The sequence below is a fragment of the Syngnathus scovelli genome, chromosome 5, assembly GCF_024217435.2.
Source record: "Syngnathus scovelli strain Florida chromosome 5, RoL_Ssco_1.2, whole genome shotgun sequence".
Taxonomy (NCBI): Eukaryota; Metazoa; Chordata; class Actinopteri; order Syngnathiformes; family Syngnathidae; genus Syngnathus; species Syngnathus scovelli.
Genome location: NC_090851.1, coordinates 4,893,433 through 4,916,873, shown reverse-complemented (window position 1 = coordinate 4,916,873; position 23,441 = coordinate 4,893,433). Strand labels below are relative to the sequence as shown.

General features: G+C 40.3%; 1 protein-coding gene across 3 annotated transcripts; it reads right to left on the bottom strand.

Moving 5' to 3' along the window:
- Nucleotides 1–895: 895 nt before the first annotated feature.
- On the bottom strand, nucleotides 896–22,809 carry s1pr5b (sphingosine-1-phosphate receptor 5b). 3 transcript variants are annotated; one of them, XM_049721106.2, is made up of 4 exons: nucleotides 22,602–22,809; nucleotides 9,885–10,045; nucleotides 7,302–7,430; nucleotides 896–3,283 (listed from the first exon to the last, which is right to left on the bottom strand). In XM_049721106.2, the coding sequence occupies exon 4, from the start codon at nucleotides 3,084–3,086 to the stop codon at nucleotides 1,854–1,856; it is 1,233 nt and encodes a 410-aa protein (XP_049577063.1). In that variant the 5' UTR covers nucleotides 3,087–3,283; nucleotides 7,302–7,430; nucleotides 9,885–10,045; nucleotides 22,602–22,809; the 3' UTR covers nucleotides 896–1,853. The 3 variants fall into 3 exon arrangements, with proteins under 3 accessions (XP_049577063.1, XP_049577064.1, XP_049577061.1); XM_049721107.2 differs by lacking the exon at nucleotides 9,885–10,045; XM_049721104.2 differs by lacking the exons at nucleotides 7,302–7,430; nucleotides 9,885–10,045; nucleotides 22,602–22,809 and adding an exon at nucleotides 4,225–4,417.
- Nucleotides 22,810–23,441: the final 632 nt, after the last annotated feature.

The window sequence follows — 23,441 nt, the reverse complement described above, 5'->3', positions numbered from 1 at the left end:
ATCCTCTTTGACAGGACTCACTAATGATTAAACACATAACTTCCAAAACGTAATTTGAACTGAAGAAAAGCAAACTTGTCAAGTCTTGAGTTCATTCGGTTGACTGTCCAAGTCTGTCTTTGGTTCCACTCAATTGACCTCAGTTCCCTAAACGGGTCCTTGCAGACATATTTCAAACAATTATTATTCTAAGGCTGTTCTGAGATATATTTGCTTATATTGCTTAATAATTTCTCCAGAGAGCTTCTAAGTCCTTGGGAAATATGACCTCTATCAGTTTGTTGCATGAATTCATGAAGAAGAGAAGTATGGGGTTTGTTAAATGATGGCTCTCATCAGTAGACACCTCCAGCATCTGGAACAACGTGTACAAATAAAAAAAATAAAAATAAAAAATACCTTGTGGCCTCATTTATTAAAGTCTGTCTTTTGGAGGGTGGTTCGATCACAAAAAGATACAAAAAATGAACTTTAAAGCAGACCGCAGACTTTATCCATCAATTTTCGACAGCAGTTGCCCTCATGAGGATTGTGAGTGTGCTGGAGCAGATCATTTGTCACATTCACATTTATACCTACTGTATGGATAATGTAGATTGTATCGCATGGGTCTCAAACATACAGCCTGTGGGCCATAACTGGTCCATCTGTGAGATAAAACACATGCGTTCCATTTGTTTCAGTATGGCGAAGGGCTGTTAACCTTGACTTTGGTAGATGAAGAGGAAAAAGGAACCATATGTGTAAATGGTGTATGTATAATATACACAAAATATAGGTCAATGCCCTTACCAGATGTGGGCGAGGGGGCTCTTTTCCTGTCGTGCTTCTTGTGATTCTCCAAAAAGGCATCATGCACAATTTAAGATAGAGTCAAAATAAACTCAACTCCAGAAACATTGTCAGTCATTTATTTAAAAAAAAAAACCAATAACAGGCACCAGTACAAAACGTATATAATTTACTATACAAGTTACCAAATGTTTTCAAAGAAAAACTTTCACAAGATGAATGACAGTACAAAAAACATTTGTCGCAGACAGTTTAAAACCAAAACCAACATACTTTCCACCGGACATCACATTTGATGTCATTTCAAAGAAATCTCTCTGCAGTTCTCACGTACATGAAACTTGAAACTTTTCTGTGGTTTGATGTGTTGTTCATTTTCCTACCACAGTCAACGATATCGTCTATTACGTAAACTATACGTCACACCTCGGGCCTTCGATCCAGCGAAATCCATGTGTTTACCGAAATACATCATTGTGTCCATCTGTGCTAATTTAATGAAAAACCACACCAAGCGTTTGAAGGGAGCCCCCACAAAAGAAAGTCTGAATGTAATAATTACATCGGTTTTATCAAAGAGTTCTCCCAGGCTTGCATTCAAACCACAGAACCACAGAACCACAGGAGTGCAAGCCAATTTTTCCATTTTAATGATATCTCAGTGCAAATTAGTTGACAAGAGTTGCCTTGTTCACATTTGAGTGGCCTTGTTTTCTCAGCGTCTAAATACATGTCATGGTTGTCAACAAGTCAACCAGCGATGAGTCATCTTCATCTGTAATATTTTTATATTCATTAGCTTTGTTTGTTGGACGCTTCAATTTTTTTTGTTGGTTCGAGCCTATCCTCATCATTTTTCACTACACAGTCCAAACTTCTTCTCAGCTTGTGGATTCATAGTGAGGAGAACCACTTTTCTTCAAGAGGAGACCAAGGTCATCATGGTATCAACATAGTACCTCAAGCATCAGTACAGTGGGAGAGCCGAGTAGGTTCCATGCATGTCCTCCAAAAGGCGTGCTACACGTCTTCTGTTAAGTGCGAGCCGAGCCGGCAAGTCTTTAAGGCTTGAAGAGTTTCGGATAGAGTGTCTTGATAGGAGATGGATTGGTGACAACGTTCCCGGAGGAGATTGTTGTCTCCATCCCCGGCTCCAGCTTCTGGGAGGGGACCTCGGTCTTACTGAAGCTGCACTCCAGGAAGGGCATGCCAATCTTCTTCACCTGGCCGTCCCTGGTCATGAGACACGGGCGACAGAGCAGCCTCAAAATGGCTCTCCTCATGTCCTTACTGGTTAGGGTGTAGATGATGGGGTTGAGGAGCGAGTTGACCATCGCCACCCCCAGAAAGTAGTCGGCCTTGTAGAGGAGTCGACAACTGCCTATTGGGCAGAAGAAATCCAGGAGGAGGAGGAGGAAGAGCGGAAGCCAGCAAGCGATGAAGACCCCCAACACGATGGTGACCGTCTTGAGGAGGGCGATGTACTTTTGTGACTTCCTGGCCAGGCCATTTCTCATGCTGCTCGACAAGCCTAACCGCTGACGTTGCGTGTTGGTGCGGACGATGCGGAAAACTCGGGCGTACAGCACCACGATGGCGAGGAGAATCGCACTAAAGACTGACACGCAGAAAAGGATGTAGCTCTTGGAGTAAAGAGGAAGCACGGTGGAGCATTGGTCCAGTCTGTGGATGCAGTTCCATCCCAGGATGGGCAGGACGCCCAAAAAGGTCGCTAAGGCCCAACTCGCACAAATCAGCGCCAACATCCTCCCCCGCTTCGCCCCGTGGTACGGCCTCATGGTCACCATGGTTACATGACGTTCAATCGCGATGGCCAGCAGACTGATGACAGAAGCGGCCAGCGTGATGAACACTCCTCCCTCCCTGAGGAACCACAGCAGAGGCGTCAGCTGCAAAGTCTTTGGCCCGGACATGATGATGTTGGCCATGTAGGTAATCCCGGCCAAGAGGTCCGACAGAGTCAGGTTACCCAGGAGGTAATACATGGGTAAATGGAACTTCTTGTTCCTCCAGATAGCCAGAAGAACCACAGCGTTCTCCAGCACGATGAGCAGACACACCACCAGGAAGGCGATGCCCTCGGGTTGGAGGCCGTCACGGTAACGGTCGCCCTTCAGCTTGCCTGTGTAGTTGTAATGTTCCAGAATGACAGACTTGTCCTGGTAATGCCAGAAGAACTGAAGATAGCCATAAGTGGAGATGGGAGTGGAGGATGGGTGCAAGGCAGACACGGTTGGGGAAGTCCCAGCGTGGGCGGGACTCGAGGCCTCCATAGTTTCTGGCGCTTTTGCTTAAGCTGAGCAGCTATAAAGTCATTTTAGTTGACAGGATTTTGGCTAGCATTATGGAAAAAGGTTCTTCAACACACAAGGGGATGAAATGATGTTCATATCTTTTTTTTCCTCCAAGTCCAAGACGTTTTCAGGATTACCACAAGATGGGGCTATTGAGCTCTGTTTTGTCCAGGTCACTGCAAGGGAAAAAATATATTTTCAAAAATTGATTATGTGAGAAACGTTGAAATATTGTTACAAAAATTCTCCAAATATGTTGCGAAACAAAAGAATTATGCAAAACATTATTTAACAATCTTGCCCTGGCATACAGTGAAGCATAATGTAAAATAAATAAAACAATAATATTTTAACCAATAGAAATGATTTATTTATTACAAATAATGTGTTAATTTACCTTCACAACTGACTTATAGTGACAGTCTGAACAATTACAATTTTTAAGACATTTTTGTCTGGTGTGTTCGAAACTAAAATGAGCCTCAGGTAAGTTTGGGAAATCCAATTACTGTCAAAACGTTGACTTCAACTAAATAGTCTCTAGTCTCAGTGTCACTTAAAGAACATGTCAGCTACATCGTTTCCGACATGTGCACCCGATTTGAAGGAATGCAGCTGCAACGGAATCCAACTTTTAGTGTAGCGATGAGGTGTGTTTGACCCATCAGTGCTGAAGCACATACGCAAACTATTATCATGAATTCATCTCACATTTGACCTTAAATGATTATAAGTGATGAAATTAAAGTCAATCTGTGGTAATTAGACTTGCATTCCACAGGTTTCTTTGTGAGGTTTTTTGCCTTCATGTCATGTTATCTTTTATAATTTGGTGAAAGGAGACTTTGAATCTCCTCTTTCATCTATAAACAGCAAGTCACATGTTTTTTATCTGTTGCATTATTTTATTTAAATATGTATTGTATTGTATTAAAAACTGTAAATTAAGTCCTGTATACATTTTACTGCAATATGAAGAAATTCCATTAATTGTTTTTTTTAACGGCATTACTGTAATACTATTTCTATAGTGAGCTGTCTATAAGTATGAATAAATTAAGTGATATAAATATTTACCAAGCTCTAAATAAGAAAAGTAACCTTAAAGAAAAATTACCTTGAAAACTTTCAGATGCTTTTCAGAGGTATAGAATCCAAACATGAGAACCCTTCGAGGGAGTCGAACCGACAAGTTTGCTGTGTGGCTGCAAGTGAGACCTCAATTCAAACATGCAACAGCTGAAGGGGCTGGTCTAGCCCAAATTCTCTCTCTCTCCCGCCCTCTCTCTCACGAGAGAGAAAGAGAGAGAGAGAGAGAGAAAGAGAAAGCGAGAGAGAGACAGAGACAGACAGACAGACAGACAGACAGACAGACAGACAGAGAGAGAGCGAGACAGCGAGCAAGAGTGAGAGAGTGAGAGAGTGAGAGAGTGAGAGAGACAGACAGACAGACAGACAGACAGACAGACAGACAGACAGACAGACAGACAGACAGACAGACAGACAGACAGACAGGACAGAGACAGACAGGACAGAGACAGACAGGACAGAGACAGACAGAACAGACAGAACAGACAGAACAGACAGAGACAGACAGAGACAGAGAGACAGAGACAGAGAGAGAAAAACTATTGATGGACAACATTTCTTCAACGCAGCAGCTCAATTTGTGTGTCAAAGTTCTCGTTAAGTTGCCACACACTGGTTTGTTGGTCAATCAGAGGGCACATGCTAACAAACTAGCATTAACATTGACAATTTGGCCCGCGGGCCAGAGTTTGACACCCCTGATTTATAGTCTTCAGTTAATGCAAGCGCAGACTCGAGCCAAGATTCGAACCCTTGGTGCACAACTGTATGTTCTTTTCTTTGTCGTAAACCTTTGTCGGCATTTTTTGTCGTCAAGAGAATTGCTTGGAAGCACTTCCATGCAAACATGGACAAAGAGCAAATGTGCACTATCCAAGTTAAATTAACCCCTGCCATGATTATCAGTGATAAAAAAAGTCCTCCATACACATGACCGGGACCCCCATGGTCTTGAGAGCGACCCTTTTTCCCAGACTCTCGGCAGGATTTCATCATGCCCTAACACGCTTCACCGTACTCGCTTGTGGATTTGTCCCCTGCAGGGCCTGTCGGAATGTTTACGAAGACAAAACCAAAGGAAGCTTTTATTAGTTTCAAAGAAACTTTTGTGGTACATTATGCACGCATTCTGAGAACATGCACACACGTGAAATCAAGCACTTGTAGAAAAGATGATCTCCATTCCCACCCTCTGTGTTTTGACAGTTGGAAATCCTGCCCTTTATCCGGCTGCTCCTCCTTGAGACTCATCAAACAGACGATTCCTGCCAATAAACCACTACCTGCATTTAAGGATTATCTCTCAAACTGTAAACAATAGCGATAGCCTTTCCTTTATCGTTTGTCATTGCATCTAATTTTACTCTCACGTGTGGTCCATCTGACGGGGTCAAGTGTCGCCCTTTCAAGCGTTTGATAGTGTCGATGAGCGGGTCTCATATTTGAGTCCAACCAATCAACAGGCAGAAAAGGGATTCGGCAGCCAGACGAGTAATGAAAAAGTCTCGTGACACATATTGGAAAGACTTCAATGACTTTGGTTGAAATAAAACTAATGGAAAAGCCAGCAGGCTTCTGCATTGGAGTTAGTTGAGAGTATGCAAAAGTATTGGGACAGCTAGCCCCTACAAATATAAACTTAAGATCTATGACAGAGAGAACAAAAAAAAATTTCATAACTACTCTTGATACTTTTGGAAGACATTTTGTGCAAAGTTTTCTCCCATAACGTTGGTGGAGCTCTACATTTTACGACCTGTATTGGCAGGCTTGCGCATCAAAGGGCAGTGAAGGATTTGAGGTTTCTGGGCAGAACTTCCTCCAGGTCCAGTTGATGTTTTTGTAATGTTAAATGTCTCCCAACACTCATTGCTGTCTGCACGATATGGTGCATGATGCCTGTCAGGAGGTCATTAGAGAGTAATATCCTGTTGGGGCATGCAGAGGTCTCATATCAAAGCCTCAAATACATAGAAGGCCATCTGACGCACCAGTAGAAGTAGTCCGACAGACGGGAACTGGACAGGAAGGACATGTTACCCTCTTTCATCGCATTAGTTTTGCTAAGTGAGGTGTTCTTGCTGAGACGAATGAGCTTTTCTTTTTTTCCTGACGAAAAAAGTTTGCCACATTTAAGAGTTGTCAGTGCATCACCACCAGGGGCAGTATTGCTCAACGTGAGTGTTATCACAGCAGCAGTTCCAAAAATGAATTATTTTTGCAGTAGTCAACTTTTTTTGTCCCTCCCTCTTCATTAAACCTCATATATGTCGTTTCCCATTACTTTTTAATAACACTAGAGTTCTAATTTTTGACCACACGCACGTTCACTTAGTCACACCACCGACCGAACAAGCCAATACTGGGTGTGGAAATAATGTTGACCTTGACGGACTAGCAACACGAACCGTTTATGGAGCTAAGAGTGTATATTTTCACTCTACATCACAGTAAGTGATTCCACCAAGGCACTTATGTTATACTAGCTTATGCATGCAAGCTTTTCCACGATATTCATCCGAGTGTACGGTAAGGAACGGAATCCAGGAGAAGGTATATGAAGACCACCTACTGAGGAAAGGCGGGATATGTTGCAGTCTTTGTCTGGTATTTGTCAGACATGCCCGAAGAAGCCAAAATATTTTTAATATTCCAAAAGAAATTGGACATAGGGCCATTACGCCGACAGGAAGTATAAACAGAAGAATAAATTGGACACTTTTTGTAGCTGTTATGGCACTAACACGCCATCCATTTTCTATAGTGTGAATTAAGTGGATTGATTTTTTTCTGGAATTTTCACCCCCCCCCCCACAAGGAACATACAGTACATATATTGAATCTTCACCAGCTTTATTAGAAAATATAAATACTTTTGCAGACAGCTAGAAATATTTTTGACCCCCGCCCCATGGGGCCCCCCATGGGGAAATTTTTTTTTTCTAGCTCCGCCAGTGCTCATAACTAAAACAATCTCTCCCAGTTTATCACACTCTTCCCACCCACCCCCGTGTAATCTATCGCCACTCAATTGTCTGTCCAAAGCGCCCGATAAGACGCGTCAGCCCACACTAACGTCTGTGATGATAAGAAAACATTCCTTACCGTTTGCACTTGCACCGGCTTCGTCTTTTGGTCCATTTTTCCTCTCTGCTGTCACACACATTTTCGTCACATTTCCACAGTGTGAACTTTCCACTATTGGATTACTCCGTGGCTGAATGATGAATCAGTCTGAAAATACACACGTTTGAAAATTGGCCCTATGTGGTTCCACTGAGTGATGGTGTAAATACGAAAGGTTGTTCCAATTGACCGGCAGCCAGTTCAGGTGCCGAGGCTGCCTTTCGTCCGCTCCAGATTAGCCGTAACCCCGATTTGGATAAACAGTATAGAAAATGGATGGAGTGATGAAAATGGATATTAAATGAATGTTTTGCAAAACACCAGAATTTCTGTTCAGGTTGGCAATGTGGTTCATCTCCAGAAGTCAAAATGAAATGGTGCATGCGATATATTGCATATCAATTAAAGGTCAAGAAAACAGCACACATGAACTGATTAAAATAAAATAAACTTAAAGAATGCCTTAGTCAGCGAAATTTCTGCGTTCTTGACTGGCGAGCCAACAAAAATGGATCTGCAACTCAACTGGGCCTCACCGTCCAATCTCTCAATTCATATCGTGGTAAATAAGGGAAAGATAATGGAGGATAAATAACAAATAATTTGGTATAACTACAAAATTTATAACAGCACAACAATTAATCGACAACTAACCGATCAGCAAATTAATTGATAACTATCTTTAATTTTTGAGCAATTATCCTTGCTTGCGTTAAAATTGTCAAAATCCTAAAAATTCACCCTTTCAACACTAAATATGGTCAGATTTCCATAGTCCTCCATGAAATTAGATTTATTATCCTATGTTGAATGGAAAGAAAACCTCTGCCTTTGGAAAAACTATGATAAAACATTTTGCCCATTTTCCGACATGTTATGGATAAAGCCAATAAACGTAATCTGATAATTTATGTTTGTACTGTGAATGTAAAATATTCTCCTAATTCTTAACATATGAATGGTGATTAAAAAAATCAATTCAAATACTCAAAATTAAATATGGGAATTTTTCCTTCCGATGGCTTCTTCTTTTGCACGGCTGGTGGCTTTGAATGGACCTGAAACAGAAAGCTGTGGGAGGATGTGGGAAAGAGATTGAGGCTATCTTTCGGGGCCCTGCGGCGATAAAGAAGCAATGACTCATCATCTCATCTCAATTAAGATTCTTTTCTCACAGGAAATGACCCCTGATTGCTGCAATTAGGCTGATAACAGCCAATCACACCTTTCATATAAAAAAAAACAAAAAAGCACCCGTTGCCCTGTATGTGGGTGCGCCCCACATCTGGCTTTTGTGTGTTATTTCACAAAGTCCAGACAGAAGACATTTGATCGGCTCGCTGAGGTTTCCATTCGCTGCTGGAGACTGTGGTTCAGGTCAGCCAACACGCTATTGGTGATGTGGTCTCTTGGCTTGGCTGAGTTTCAATCATGGGTGGCTTGATGGGGTGTGTATGTGTGTGTGTGTATGCATGAAGTCTGGATGTGTTCATCTACCACTGACGGACAAGGGGCCTAACTAGATCCAGATTTCACACGAAATGGTTGGAGAGTGTGATACCGACACCAGATTCTTTCAGCCTTGGAATGATGAATTCCTAACATGCCACAATCAACACACAATGCCAGACTATTAAGAAATATTTCAAAATTATAACTGAGCTGCTCAATGCTGGAGTTCCCCCACTTGTTGTTTTTTTGAGTGATTTCGTAATTTTTTTTTCGCCTGAAATTAAGTGCCCAATTTGACTGGAAACAATGGAAAAACAAAGTTTTGGCTCGCAATGTTGTTTTTGTTTTTAAACTAAATGATGTGCAACTGAATGGTGTTCACTGGCATTGCAAAATACTGAAGATATTTATGATGGGGAACTTTCCATGGGAACGTACTGAATGTGAATTTTGTGGATTATAAGGGAATCAAAGTGGAGGTTAGCCTGTAACATTATATTGAAGATATTTTTTTTGAGGGAGGGGGGTGCACATTCCAGGATAATCTTGGTTAAGAATTTTTTTGGGCATTTACAACATACATTCTTGTAATTTTTTTTTTTTTGTACTGGTAAATATGATGGTGTGCAAAAATGATCCCATATTTATAAATTAATCCGCTAAATTGTATTTGAATAGATGTTATGTGTTACGTTTTGAAGCCTGAATAAATCAAATAAAAATATTTTGAGAAAATATATTGTATATGAATGAACATGAATGTAAACCTGTGCAGGTTTGCCTTTAAAAAAGATATTTCAGGATAACATTAGTACAAAGAAAAAAATAAACTGCAACTATGCGTGACTTAAAAAGTACAGTGTCAGCACAATTTTGCCTTTGTTATACAATGTGGCGTAATGACGCATGACATCATCACGCCCGGGAGTCACAAAACATGTACATTCATTCGTCATAGCAAATGTTAAGGATCATGTGAATGTTTTTCCAGTCAGTGATGATTGGAACAACCAAAAAGGTTACAAAAGAATTTTCAACAATGGTCGAATCAGACTTGCGTATTTTTACAAATATGCACATAGAGACAACACATGCCCGTATGGAACTCACTGGAGTCCTGAGGGTAATCAGAGGAGATGGACACACAAAAGATATTTTAACCACAAGGCGGCCATAGTAGTCCCTGTGGGAACGTCCAATCCAAACCCCCGCCTCACCCTACGGTGCCTTTTTTTTTTTCTTTGTGGCCACTTGAAATTCCATCTCTGTTCCTAAAGAAAAAAAAAAGGCAGTAAGAATGTAAATGAATGCCAGATCTCCGCTCAGCATCCCAAAATGATTTGCAAAGTCAAGCCAACGATAAGGTGCGAGTGAGGATAAGGCCACAAGGAAAGCGTGAGCCAAACGGCAATTTTTTTTTCTTTTCCATTCCTTATTATTGGAAGCCCTTTAGTTTTACCTTTTTAAAATTTTAACCTCCGCTCAAAAAATGATAATTTTAATACTGTGCATTTTAAATTGTACACTAACCTAACATTCACTGGCTCTCAATTTCATTTAAGAATTTTCAACATTCTTGTCTGTGTTTCCATGACGACCTAGAAAAGAGTTTTTGTTGCGTTTTAAAAAAAAAATTCTGTACAAACGACAACATTGCCAAAACAATCCTCGTTTACACTGACCTGGAAAAGAAACTCACACCGCTACTGTAAATAGCACACCACACCAGCAGTTGGCAAGATTTAAAACAATTTGGATTTTCAGCTGTATCATAAAAGAATGACCAGGCTTTATGTGAGCAAAAGTAATCATTAAAAGAAAAAAAAAAACATCATTCCTAGAAAATCTAGCCTTGGAGGGCCATCTTGGATATATACGCCGAGAAGACAGTCAAGTTGCTGACAAGCAGATTTCCTCTGCGTAACTGTTAAATGGACATCCTTACACACACACACACATGCACATACGCAAAAGCACCCCCCCCCCCCCACACACACACACGCATTTCCTGGAGGCATTAAAACATAGCAGGGTCAAGCAGACTAGCATGTGGCGTACATCTGAGCCGTGTTAGCGCATTTGCTTGTCTGCCATCGGATCTGTTTGTCTCTGCAGCGTAAATGATTGCGGCTGCTCTTCTTCTCAAGTCTATTATAGGGACAACCTATAAATACAAAAAGGTGATTAACTACCGAGTATAAGAATGTTTGATTTATTTTGCATTATAATGCCCCATTTAAGTTTTTTTGCCACACCACAAAGCTAAATTTGCATTAGGTATGAAAATAGGGCAATGCTGTGCCTCTGTTAACAATTAAGGAATTTTGTTCTTTTCAGTTTCACATATTTGTGCGCCACTGCAATTTTATATCACAAATGGTATTTCCATGGTTCTTGCAATCAATGCAATATCAGATCAGGAACATTCATGCGTACACACACTCCAGCAGCTGGGTCCAGTTTATCTGTGCAGCATTAAATAAATGCACATGCAGATACAAACCAGCTGTTCTTTTACCTTCGCTGTACTGTATACATTCGAAAGGTAATTTTAATTTGCACATCAACACACACAGTGAGTAATTGAACTGACAGTGATGATATTAGCGGAACATTTTTACATGTTGAGACATGCAACACACACATTCCAACATAGGCGTACTTGACTTCTCAATTTTCCGGCATTCACTTCATCAGCCTTTTTTTTTTTTTTTGGGAGATCAGAAATAACCTCAGACCCTCCAGAGAAATCTCCAACAAAGTTCCCAGAAAACTTATTTATGTTGAAAATCTATTTGTTTCGCACTTCTCTAGAAAATAGTTGCTTTGCATGAAACCATCAAGAACTAAATAGAAGAAAAATAATTTGTACCAGTATGATAGTTATCAGTTTTTGTTTATTTATGAAGAAGAAAAGACATTAGGCTCTATTTTGTGCCATGCAACATAAGAGGAACTTAATGTTGATATTTTTTTCTAAAATCTACACCTTTTGTTACATGAATAAAATTATTTCCCTAATGGTATCTTTCAGCTCTGATCATACGCGTTGTAATTTACTGCGATCCACAACTGCCAGAGAGTTCACATTACTTGGACTTATCTGTCCTAACCAATAAATCTCACAGTTGTTCTTTTTTTTTTTTTCAGCGGTAAAATGCAGCTGCGAGCGAAGATGTCGTCGGAACTCAGATGTCGAGACGCCTCCAATCAAGCAAGTTGCTGCCCAGAGGCTTGCCGGGGTTAACAAAACATACCGACACTGATGAGATTACACGTCATTTCCCACAAACGCTTTGCCTGGTCTGACATAAGTTGCTGGAAACCACAGAGTGAAGGACCCAAAAATAAGCAATGTTGGTACAAAGTTACAAATTCCGTCATTCATTGATCGACTTCATCAGAATACATTTTTTTTCAACCACTTGTTTCAGTATGGTCTAAACTCCCAGTACAAGCTCTTAGGAAGCTGCTGCTGTTGGCCACAGCTCACATCAGCCACACCCACACAGTGATAGTTTTAAGTAATTTTATTTTTTTTTACGTTTTGCAGGTGTGTCTACAACGTATCAGTGTACGTTTGCCTCCATTGTTGTATTCTTTTGCAATCCTGCTACGTACATTGCAAGGTTGACAATTTGACCTCCATGTTGTTTTTGGATCCCATTCTACAAGAAGGCCTATTTCATCTTTAAGATTCCCCTGTTTACAGAAGCTCAATTATATGAGTGACCGAGCTGTGAATTGCTGCCAAATGTGTCCCGATAGGCCACCTAATGGGCATAACCTCTGAAGGCCCTCGGCTGTTGTATTGTTTGCTAACACTGTAGCCAATGTGAAGGCGAGCAGACGGTGGCAGAGGAATTTCTACATGTGATGGAGAGACTGAAACGAGCCGTTGGCAGTGGCTTTCACAAGCTTCCTGATGTCCCCCTGACTATCCCACTGGGACATGTCATCCAGGACCTTTCCCCTCTCTAAATGGAGGCCTTGCCAGAAGCAATTTGGTGGGACATTGGGGGAAAAGTTGTTGGACAAGGAGAAGAAAACGGAGGGAAAAAAGGAGACAGCTGCACACAGAAGAGCTCAGTGGACCTCCATCAAGACACAACAGTTGAATGCTGTTTATTATCTACAAGACATCCCTAGTTAGCATAGTAGCATTTAAAAAAAAAAAAAAAAACATTGTTGCTAAGGTGTCTAAAAAAAAAACACTACACTTTTCTGCCAAAATTAATCATATATTTATTGGTTTAACCACAAAGTATTGGGAAAACCATTTAATTAGTGATTGCGCAATCTTGCCCATAATAAATCAGAGTCGTACAAATGACCAAAACCACAATTACTTTGGTAGAGGTAAGAAAGATCAGGGGCCACTTTAGAAAAAGTTCCCTGAGCCTCAAGATACTTTTAGGATTTTTTTACTCTGAAGAGTTCAATTTGTTTTATTTGTGTATATTCAAGTCATTAAATGGCTTTTCATCTCAAGTATTTGCCTTGATGTCTGCTAAAGCATTTCCTAAAGAGGACTAACTCCCTCCTCAAAGATGTTTAGAGGCCAGAGATTAAGATTCTGTCGTTCATCACACTTTTATCTCATCTTTTTTCCTTCCTCTCTCCCGACTGTCCTCACTCTGTAAATCCCGTCTCTCGCCTTTGACTCCCCTCGTGGACTTGAGACACGAAACATCTGCTCTTGCACATCTGCTGCCGCCTTTTGGACAGGAGAGCATGAAATTGTGTGAAAAGAGAGATGGTGCATCTTTGGGAACAATGTGTTTAATGGCCTTGGAAAGACATTCACGTTAAGAAGGTTGAGGAGCGTGAGGCGCGGTGATAAATCAGACGGTTGAAGACGGCTTTCGCAGCTGGTTGGGTATGTACGTCTTGTCGATGCTTATCGGCTGAGAGGCGTTCAAGGAGTGCGGAGGGAATCGAGCGGGAAGTGTTTGACAAATGAAGTGTTTCGCTGAAGTGTTCCTCACTAGGATTGTGTTTTGTTTTTTTTTTGACAGTGCTTTCGTCATGCAAAAACCCGTAAACTGATTTATTTTTACGATTCGTTTCTTGTCACATATTAAATGTCAAACAAGTAAACCAAAAGAAATTGAAAAAAATTCACTAAAAAGATTTTCACTAAAAAAATCAAATTTAATTTTTTTTTCAACATAAAAAAAAATATTTTAGTGTTTCAGTATTTTTTTGCAGTAGCAACTTGCAGTTCTCTAACAAGAAGCTGGACAGCAAAATTCTCATGCATGAACGATTAATCATTTATTAGCAGTCAGTGAAGTGAATTTAATCACGACTACACGATCAATTACACAAATACCGTATCTTGTAAACAAACAATGCTCAAATGGTGGTACAGCATTCAGGTCGACAACCTTGAGAATAGTTTTTGTTTCACTTTATTCGAACCAGCCAAGTATTCTTCTTCTGGTAGGCCAACATTTTCTTTTTGTTGCTGATAGCTGGATAACAGGGCCAACATCAACAGAGAACACACAAAAAGAGGCTTCAGGAGCTGCGACCGCAAAGACGATGAAAGCAAATATGAAGCTTGCATCTCATTTATCTTGAGTGAAAAGTACAAATAATATTTTAGGATAGGGTCAGATTTTTCCTCACCCATACTTTCCCGGTATGGGAGGTGAAGTAGATACTTTCCCCAAATGGTCCTCTCTATGCTCAAATCGGGTTGCCATTTTGAAAAGTAAAGGAACATACAGATGTTTGGAAAAAAAGTATTCCCTGTCTCGGCAACTAAGTTTCAAATGTTTCAGTGCAATGTAGTAAAAAATAAAAATTCAACCATATGCTCCTTACTCCAAGCGCCATCTCAACAGGATATGAAAGTCTAATTAAGAAAATAACATCCTGATTTTATCCAGTCCATGCTTGTGTATTCATTGGAGTTGCTTATTGATACTACTTCTCCCTAATTGGAACATGCGATTTTCCCATATGAAAAGGTTTGTGTTCACCAAGGTTGACCCTTCATGTTCTAACAGGAAACTGCCAAGGCTGTTTTTTTTTTTTTGTTTCTTACCTTTGGCCCACATACAAGCATGTCTATTTGCATAAATTGAGCTGAGCTTTCTGCCTCGGGCTACAGAAGTAATATTCCCAGGAAGCGAGGTATCTGTTAAGCTTTGACCTTTTGCTCTAATGCTGAGAGTTTGCTTTCATTCTTCACATACCCCCCACAAAAAAACACTTTAGTACTCTCCTCCAGTGAAGTTACGGTCAGCTTTTTTTATTTTTGCATGTGACCAAGTTCTGCTGCCTCGTCTCTGAAGTAGCCCCATTTACGTCAATTTACACGATGAATTCAGAATGCGTGAAGTGTTGGCACGTTGGTGTTCTCCTGCCAAAGCCATGTAAGTGAGCTAATAGCAGCTGTTTAAGCCGCTTCTCAGAACACATTCACATGTTCCATTAGGAGCCGGTGGCGGATTGACCGGCTCCAGATGTGTGGCGTGGCCGTGGAAAAGTCCGAGATGTGTTTTGTGTCTCGGGAGGAGTACGAGTGTCTTCTCTGGTGCTTTCAAAGAGCAAGTCTTCTCGCATCTGATCTAATCAGACACTTCTTCGTTGCCAAATCCTCAAGGGTAATGTTCTTCAGAGCGTTTCCAAACGGAAACACTGTTGATGAAGTTGGGTCATACATCACATTTGAAACGGACGGATGTAAAGAGCTTGTAACTGTTAAAGATTGGACATGTGTTTGTCTCAGATGAATTAATCTGTGTTGGCACATGTGAATATTTCCATTATTTGTGCAGCAAAATTTGACTCCCAATACAAATTGCTCTTAAGAGTTTGTCAAAGCAGCTGTGCTCTCCAGAGAAAAAAAAACTTCTGTCATTGGTGCTGAGTTGCTTTCTGCTTCGGAGGAAGCTCAAGCTTGTCAGATTTTTGCACTCCTCGCTCTTTCCAAGCACATTTTCTTAATGTCCTACTCAAATAAATGTTGCCAAAGGGAAAAATTTTACCTTACTTGATCAGCTAACTGTTTTTTTTTTTGTTTTTTTTTTTTTTCATGGGCTGATGATATACTGCCATGGAATCTAGATCCATTTTTACCAAACTCATGCTCCCAACTATAAATTGATATCACGACCCATATCAAGAGCTGACCCTGAACATTATCAGTATGTGTAATTTTACTTTACATTCAGAATGCAAGTGAGAAAATTAATACCATAACCACCATTTCGAGTCAATGGAAAGTCACTCTTCAGTCCCAGAAAAGCCCTAAAAATGTCAAATAAGTATTTCTCATCTAACATTGAGATTGTTCTATCGACTGCCAATGCCGAGGTTTCTCCTAAGTCAGGCAATGTGGTTTCTTTAGAACTATCATGTCATCTGGGCTTGGTTAAAGCTGGTGATGTTCTCCTGTGGTATTCCTAAAGATGACTCTGATCTCCGCGGTCAACTGCCCCATAAGGAGTCATCGCAACAACGAATTCAGAGGTTTATTCTAACAAAGTGGTTGCAGCATGACAACTAAAGTACTAAATCACTTAAGTAATACTGAACATTTTTTGTATATAAGCATGAAGTCATCTGGTGTGTCTGCTTGCTTACAGTACACGAGAAATGAACGAGATTCTTTACGCAAACATTTAGATCACATAAGAGAAACCGAAAGGCAGTTAACCATTTTGCTGTCACCTGTTTTTTGTCCCATGTCATCTTATGTTCCAGCACACACTTTGATCTGAATAGTTGGCCAATCAGACTAAGACTCTTTTTCCAGCTGGAAAGTAAACACAGTAAAAGTCAGCTAATGCACGGCGCAACGAAAGTCTTAAAGTGGCCGAGACGAACTTTAAATGGGATTTTGTAGTCTTTAAAAATCAGCGCTGTTGTGTTTTTAGAGGCGACTGAACTGTTGTGTATACTTGACATGATCAGTAAAATGCTACTATTACGCAAGAGTCAACCGTGCAGTCAAAGAATGGTTCAATCAAAAACACCCAAAAGTAAAATAAGTGTAAATTGTACTTTACGGAGAACAAAAAACACTTCTTCGGCACTCTACAATATTCAGTAAAGTAAGACAGCGCTTCCCAACTTCAACTCTCGGGAGTGTTTCTTTCTTTTCACTCCCTTCTCATTGTGAAAGCAGCGTGTTAGTGACGAGTGACGCCGGTCATTAACGACCTTTGACAGCATTTGAAATTAAGCGAGCGGAACGACGTCGTAATGGCGTTACAGGATACTCGGTTTACATAAAACAGTACTCTCAAATAATCCCAAAGTGTTATGTCACGGGGTTCACGTTAAGAGTAACACACCAACAAAGCAGACAAGCGTGAGGTATGTTCGAATGAACCTTTTAGCGGTTACACGAGTGACAAAGAAGAAGATTCCGCTCATTCTTGTTAGCCTTAGTTACACGCCACTGCGTCTTTTCACTGACAACGTTAAAAGGACTTCTGACACCTCGCCGGTTCATCAAACTGAATTACTGCTGTTGTTTGCCCTGTTAGCCACCCTTGACAAACAACATTCCTGTGGTTCAAAGTTTTTACCCAAGAGGTCAATTCCAGCCAAACTCATAAAATATTCTCTAAAAAGCTCTTTGCACAAGATTGTATCAATTTAATATTATAAAAAATAAATTTTATTTACAGGGGTCAAATTACAAATGTGGTAATAATTTAGACTTGGCTAATATTTTCACATGCTAATTTCTCTTCAACCCTGAAAATAAGTTGGCTATATGTTGTAGCATGTGAGTGAGTAGGTTTATTAAAAAGTGAAGAAAAATAATTGAAGAACCCACTAAGTCAATCTCGAATGTCGTCATAGACTGTGATTGCGGCAAGCTAGCATAGTTAGCGAGTCACGCTATTCGGTGTAAACAAACTCTAGTGTTTGGTTCTCCTCCAAGACAACCGAAGCCATTACTGGCCACCACAATGACGCAAGGCCTCTGTTCATTAAATATCGCCTTCATCCAGCATAATTGAAGGAAAAAGCCTTCCACCGTGATTCTCTGGCTTTCTCCTAGGAGATCTTTCTTTGTGGTTTTGGGGTTGGAGAGTGCTCGCTAGGCGTTCGTTGAGTGAGGCCCACTCTTTGGCTCGCCCAGCCTTCTTCCCCCTCACTTCCTTTGTCAGGAACCACTTTTCACATTTGTATAAGCAAAAGCTATCCCAAAGCGGTTGCTGAAGGTTAGCAAAGGAAGGTTAAATATGGGAAGCCCAAATGGATGGACCCCTGCAGAGCAGAAGAACCTGACCCAGTTCTAGAAACCAGTGTGGTTTGTAGAAACGGTCGAAGTCCAGTTTTCCTCACACACATTGAACTTACTTAAACACAAAGGCTCGCCATACTACAACAATGAAAGTCTATTTCCTTACATGTCATGACTCAACATGAATGGTAGAGAAGGTTCTTGTTCCTTACAGATGACCAGATAGTTCATGAAAGAAGTTTTGCGTGACAGATAAGGAACAAACGTACTGTTGAAAGGGAACATTTATGACCACTCCGTGTGTGTGTGTGGGAGGAGGTCTTTGTTGATAACGGCGATGGATGATGCTTTTGAAGTTATGGACGGAACCGAGGAGTTAGACTCGCTGGATGGAGAGGAACGCTGGATGTTTACGGGGTTTTCCAGTGCCTCTCAGACGTGAATCACAGTCGCTGGGAATGGGAGTTGGAGAGAGAGCAAGACAATGTTTCTGCGGTTGGCTATGAATCATTAAGAGGAGGAATTTCTCACTCTTTGTTGGAGCTGTTGCACACAGAACACACAGAAGGAACCTGCTGTGAGCACAACTGGTTTTGGTTTTTCAATTTCACTTTTCTGTGTGTGGCAACATACTAACTTAGTGCTTAGCGTGTCTACTTTATAGTTCTAATATTCAGGGTTTGAATTATTTAATTTAAACTCACGGAAGAAGCCAACATGTGTGAGACTGAAAGATTAACAATTTGTGCTACTTGAAATGTACACGGAGGGAAAAAAAATTGACATTTTATTTTTTTGGAGGTCTTCAGGGTGTCTCATTTGTCAATTAGGGGAAGCCTTGGGCAAGAATTGTCACTATTAGCAAGTAAGAAAATACAGATTGTTAAAATTCATTTTAAACTAGCTATTTGTATAAGTATTTATATATTTTTTTTTTACTTTATGAGATGTACAACTGCGTCCCAGACGGGATTGGGTTTTTAATCTTGAGATAAATGATTAATGAACACGTAAGCATGACAGTGTGCCACAATTATTATTATTTTTTAAACTTTACTTTAGACGAATGACTGTTAATCAACTGAAGCCAAATGTCTGACTACTTGTTTGGACACGTGCACAACGTGCCCCTATTTAGGACATTATGAAGTCATGTGCCCAGGTGTTGTAGACAAGCGTTGAGGTAACTCTATAAACACTCGATAATCATAGTTATTTTGTTTCTGCTGGAGGTGCTTGTCAAGTTTAGAAAGACACCTGTACGTTTTATAAACTAAGGATAGAATCAAAGCCATCTTAATTTAAATATGACCACATAAATAAAAAATACATGCGTTTGTGTGGCAGCGTGTACTAGAAAATAGAATTATGCATTTTCAGTCTGTTAGTGTGTGTTTACAACTTGTTGGGATGCGTGCGCTGTGGGTGTTCACATCTCGTATGAGTAACACAGACAGACATAAAAAGCGTGACACACCAGTTCCCATCACCTCACCTGGACAACTGTCTGGTTTTACATTCTGAAGAGAATCCAAATATGGCACACTATAGACACATTAAGACTAACGCAAAGATTTTGGTTTAAAGACATTTGAGGTTTTTTGTGATATGAGGCAAATCGATTTTTAAAAATGTCATCATAGTGGCAGATAGGTTCGATTTATTCATTCACCTTCCGTACTGCTTATCTTGATTTTTATATCTCAAAAATCAGTGATAACTTTACATGCACTGTATGTACTTGTGTGTCTGTGCCAACAGGAAACCCCAAAGAAGTAATAACTCACAGCTCCAGTGATGGCCACGGCAAAAACGCCATTCTGGAGCGAGGTGCCGCTCACAGCTACAGCAGGACCGTTCAACTGCCACCTTGTTGAGTCTTTATCTCCATCCGCCTGGTCTAGCGCATGTGTGTCCATGTGGTCACGTATGCCGGTGGTAAAAGATAAATTCAAGGATGCAGTCACAAGTTGAGGCCAGATATACATGACACATTTTCAACTGATAGAACATTTTCTCAATTTGGAAGGAAGTGGAGTTTTTTTTTCTATAAAAACCGTTATCATCAAAGTGCTTCCTGTGTAAATGGAGATGCACAAGCCTGTCAAGTGTCCACAGTAGGGTCTCATTTACCAAGTGTACACTTGTTTTCGATCAAGTGCATATTATTGAAATTAATTAAAAAAATTCTGCACGCTGCTCTTTAAGGGCACAAAGGTGTGTCATAGAAAAATCCCAGACAAGGCCAAAACATTTCATATCTTTTCTTTGTCTTATCAACAAGACTGGAGAAAGATAAAACCCTGCGCTGCAAAGCAAACAACAACACTGGCTAGACGGGAGATAAAAATCACAAACATGGAAATTATTTAAAAAAAAAAAAGCCATGCCTACAAGTTCACACAAATGGGGATTTTTTTATGACTTAAAACTAAACTACCAAACACACACACAAAAATGCATGATTGAGTGGTATAAGATTTATATTTATATGGAAATAATTGATTTGTGATCAATCTAAATCAACATTGGAAAAGCTCATGCAAGTGGATTTCGTTTGCAGCTTCGGTATGACTGAAAAACTAAATGACTGCCTTTTAGCCATCATCTCCATCTTGAAATGATTATTGGTTTCAGACAACCTAAAAATAAATGCAATAACTTTTAGATCTGTAACATTCTGATTTTTTATTGTAATGCAAAGATGAACGATCGATGGAGAGCCTAAACTCCAAACCTTGTAAATGGTTCCCATCTGGAATGTGACGTGGCTTGGGTATGATCCGTGGACAGATTGCATAACTTTTGATTGTGACTTGTCAAACCACTCCAGACAATAAATAAATCCAAACTTGACGTCTGTGTGCGCTCTGCACTCAACCGAGTGCCACCCCGAGTTTATACTTGCGTGTGGAATTTCCGGAATATAGTAAAATGACACTGCAGCAAAAACATACAATTACAAAAGTAAATCCTCCTGGAACGTTAGCGACATAGCGCATGATTATGCACACGTCTCATACACCTCAATTTTCCATTGCGTTTGCATCATTTTAAAAAATCTGTAAACTCGGCATACTCCAGTTCCTGCCTCATATCTCCTCAGACTGATAAAACTGTTTAGACTGGCTAAAACAAAAAAACGCCTGTGTTGTGTTTTGGTCACAAAACAGAGCAACGGGTGTTAGTTGGTCCATTTTTTTTGGGGGGGGGACGAGGATGGAGTGCGCCAAGACACGTAGAAACGAGCCACACGTCATTGTTGTAGCAACAACAAGGAGATAAGATGTGAACAGCCTGAAAATCAAACATGGCGGAGATTATATACCATACATGGAATTACCGTACTCGATTATGGTTTGGTGGTCATTATGTAATCTCTGACTCATGTTCTTTACCTGCTTCCAAAGAGCAAGCGACCCGCAACCTAGTAAATCTCTCAATCATTCTGATGTGACACGTCAAGAAGGCCCGCCTCGCAGATTCATGTCACCCCCGGCCCAAACCAATAACCACAAGTGACTGACAGACGGTGCCAAACTGCATTTAAAAAGGGATAAACTGCTCTTAAGAAATTTTGAATGGAAACATAAGCAGTGGAACATCTGCGTTAGGGTTGGCAGGTGGGATAGCGTTGTTGGGTTTTGAAGTTTACTCAAAGCATTTTTTTCGACATTGATTCAGTTAGCCTGAATTAAACTGGCCAATGTGTGACTTTTTTTGTAGGCCATTTCTTGCTCAGATGGATTTGGAGGGGCGAGGTCTGTAAGGTGGTTACTGAACCAAATAAACACGTTAATTGAAGTTAAACCACAAAAAAAAAAGACTCAGCCACATGATTGCATCCAGCTCATACTTTCATGTAAATATATTATGTAGGCAAATGCTGGACAAGTATGTAAGTGAGATTAATGAACTGTGCGTCAGCACGGCACTCTGGACGAACGCTTGCACACAAAACCATTTCATGTCTGATGCTGCGATAACGTTACCAAAGTGGACATAGATTTTACTCTGTAGAGCCTATTTTATTTAATGACCCTTGACTTTTAAAAATGCAGAACTCCAGGAAAATAATCTTGTGTTATGTTAAAAGACCTGCCCAGATGTGTTGCCAAGATAGCTGCTGAGTGGAAAGACCTGCCAAGAACTTTGTTATCTATGGACAATTTGAAAGCCTCAGGAAGTGGTGGACATGGCAACGGATCATTCATACCGTGTAGGAAATCCAATATTCAAATATTTCCAACAAAACAAATATCACTATAAAAACCAGCTGTCATATTCTCATAGTTGTCCAAAAATTATAGAAAGGTGCCAAGAGCCACACATTTACTCTCAATAGTACCTGAAGTGGCTTTAGTTTCTCAGATTGTGTCTTATAGTTTCCTTTGAGCATGTTGGCAATCTAGTGCCCACTCCAAAAGCTCATCAATGTATTTTTGATGAAATCCTTATTCTTATTTCAAAGTGGAAAATGATTCCTAAACAAACTATACTGTCTTTCCTAAATTTGCTTTCTACACTTTTAAAGCCAACAAGATCCAAACTGAAAATAAATAACATTTGCAAACGCGCTCTCACAGACATAAAAGATTTACTTGACTTACTTTTTTTGATGACTTTGATCTCCTTGCCACTTTCGTTCCTTGTTTCGTGATTGCGTGCATTTACGCAATTTCTAATTATGAGTCGTGCACGTTTGGTGCATGCACAAGTTTGTAAATATAAACATAATAATCAAAAGCAACTATTGTCATATATCAAGCAAACTACTTGACGTGTCTCACCAAACCTTTTACGCACCTGTAAATCAACAGACTCGCGCATGCGCTTAATGCTTTAATTTAAATTGGCCAGTAGGTGTCACAATTTCTCATTTGAATTATGACTTAAATGCAATTCTACACAAATATTGGCTGCTACATCAAACATTTGTGTAATATTGCAAAACTATGAAACCAATGAAAATACTGTACAAAAAAAACCCCAGATGATTTATGACTTCCTCTGTACGTTGATGCTGCACTTCTGTGACCTACAGGCTTTAACCTTTGCAGCTTTGCCTCCACTAAAAAGGTCAACAGTAAGCAGTCAACGCTGTCTGTCAAAGGCAAGACGATAGAGACGCCACATCAGCTCTCAAGATAAACAAACCTCTCGCCGCTGTCTGTATGTGGGCGGGGAGAAAAGGGTCGTTAATTACAAACAACCCTGAGAAGAAAAAGGGCGGCTTGATACACAATAGCGAAAGTGTCCCACAGCGGACACAAGCATCACAACTCGAGTGGTGTTTTGTTGTTTCACCCTGCTCCCATGATGCTTTGGTTAGTCACACTGACCGAACGTTTCCCTTTTGTCTGCTGGAGACCAAACTTTTATTACACTTCTTTCCGATCAGAGATATGTGAGTCATCTGAGAGTCTCAACTCACTTCAACTTTTAAAAGC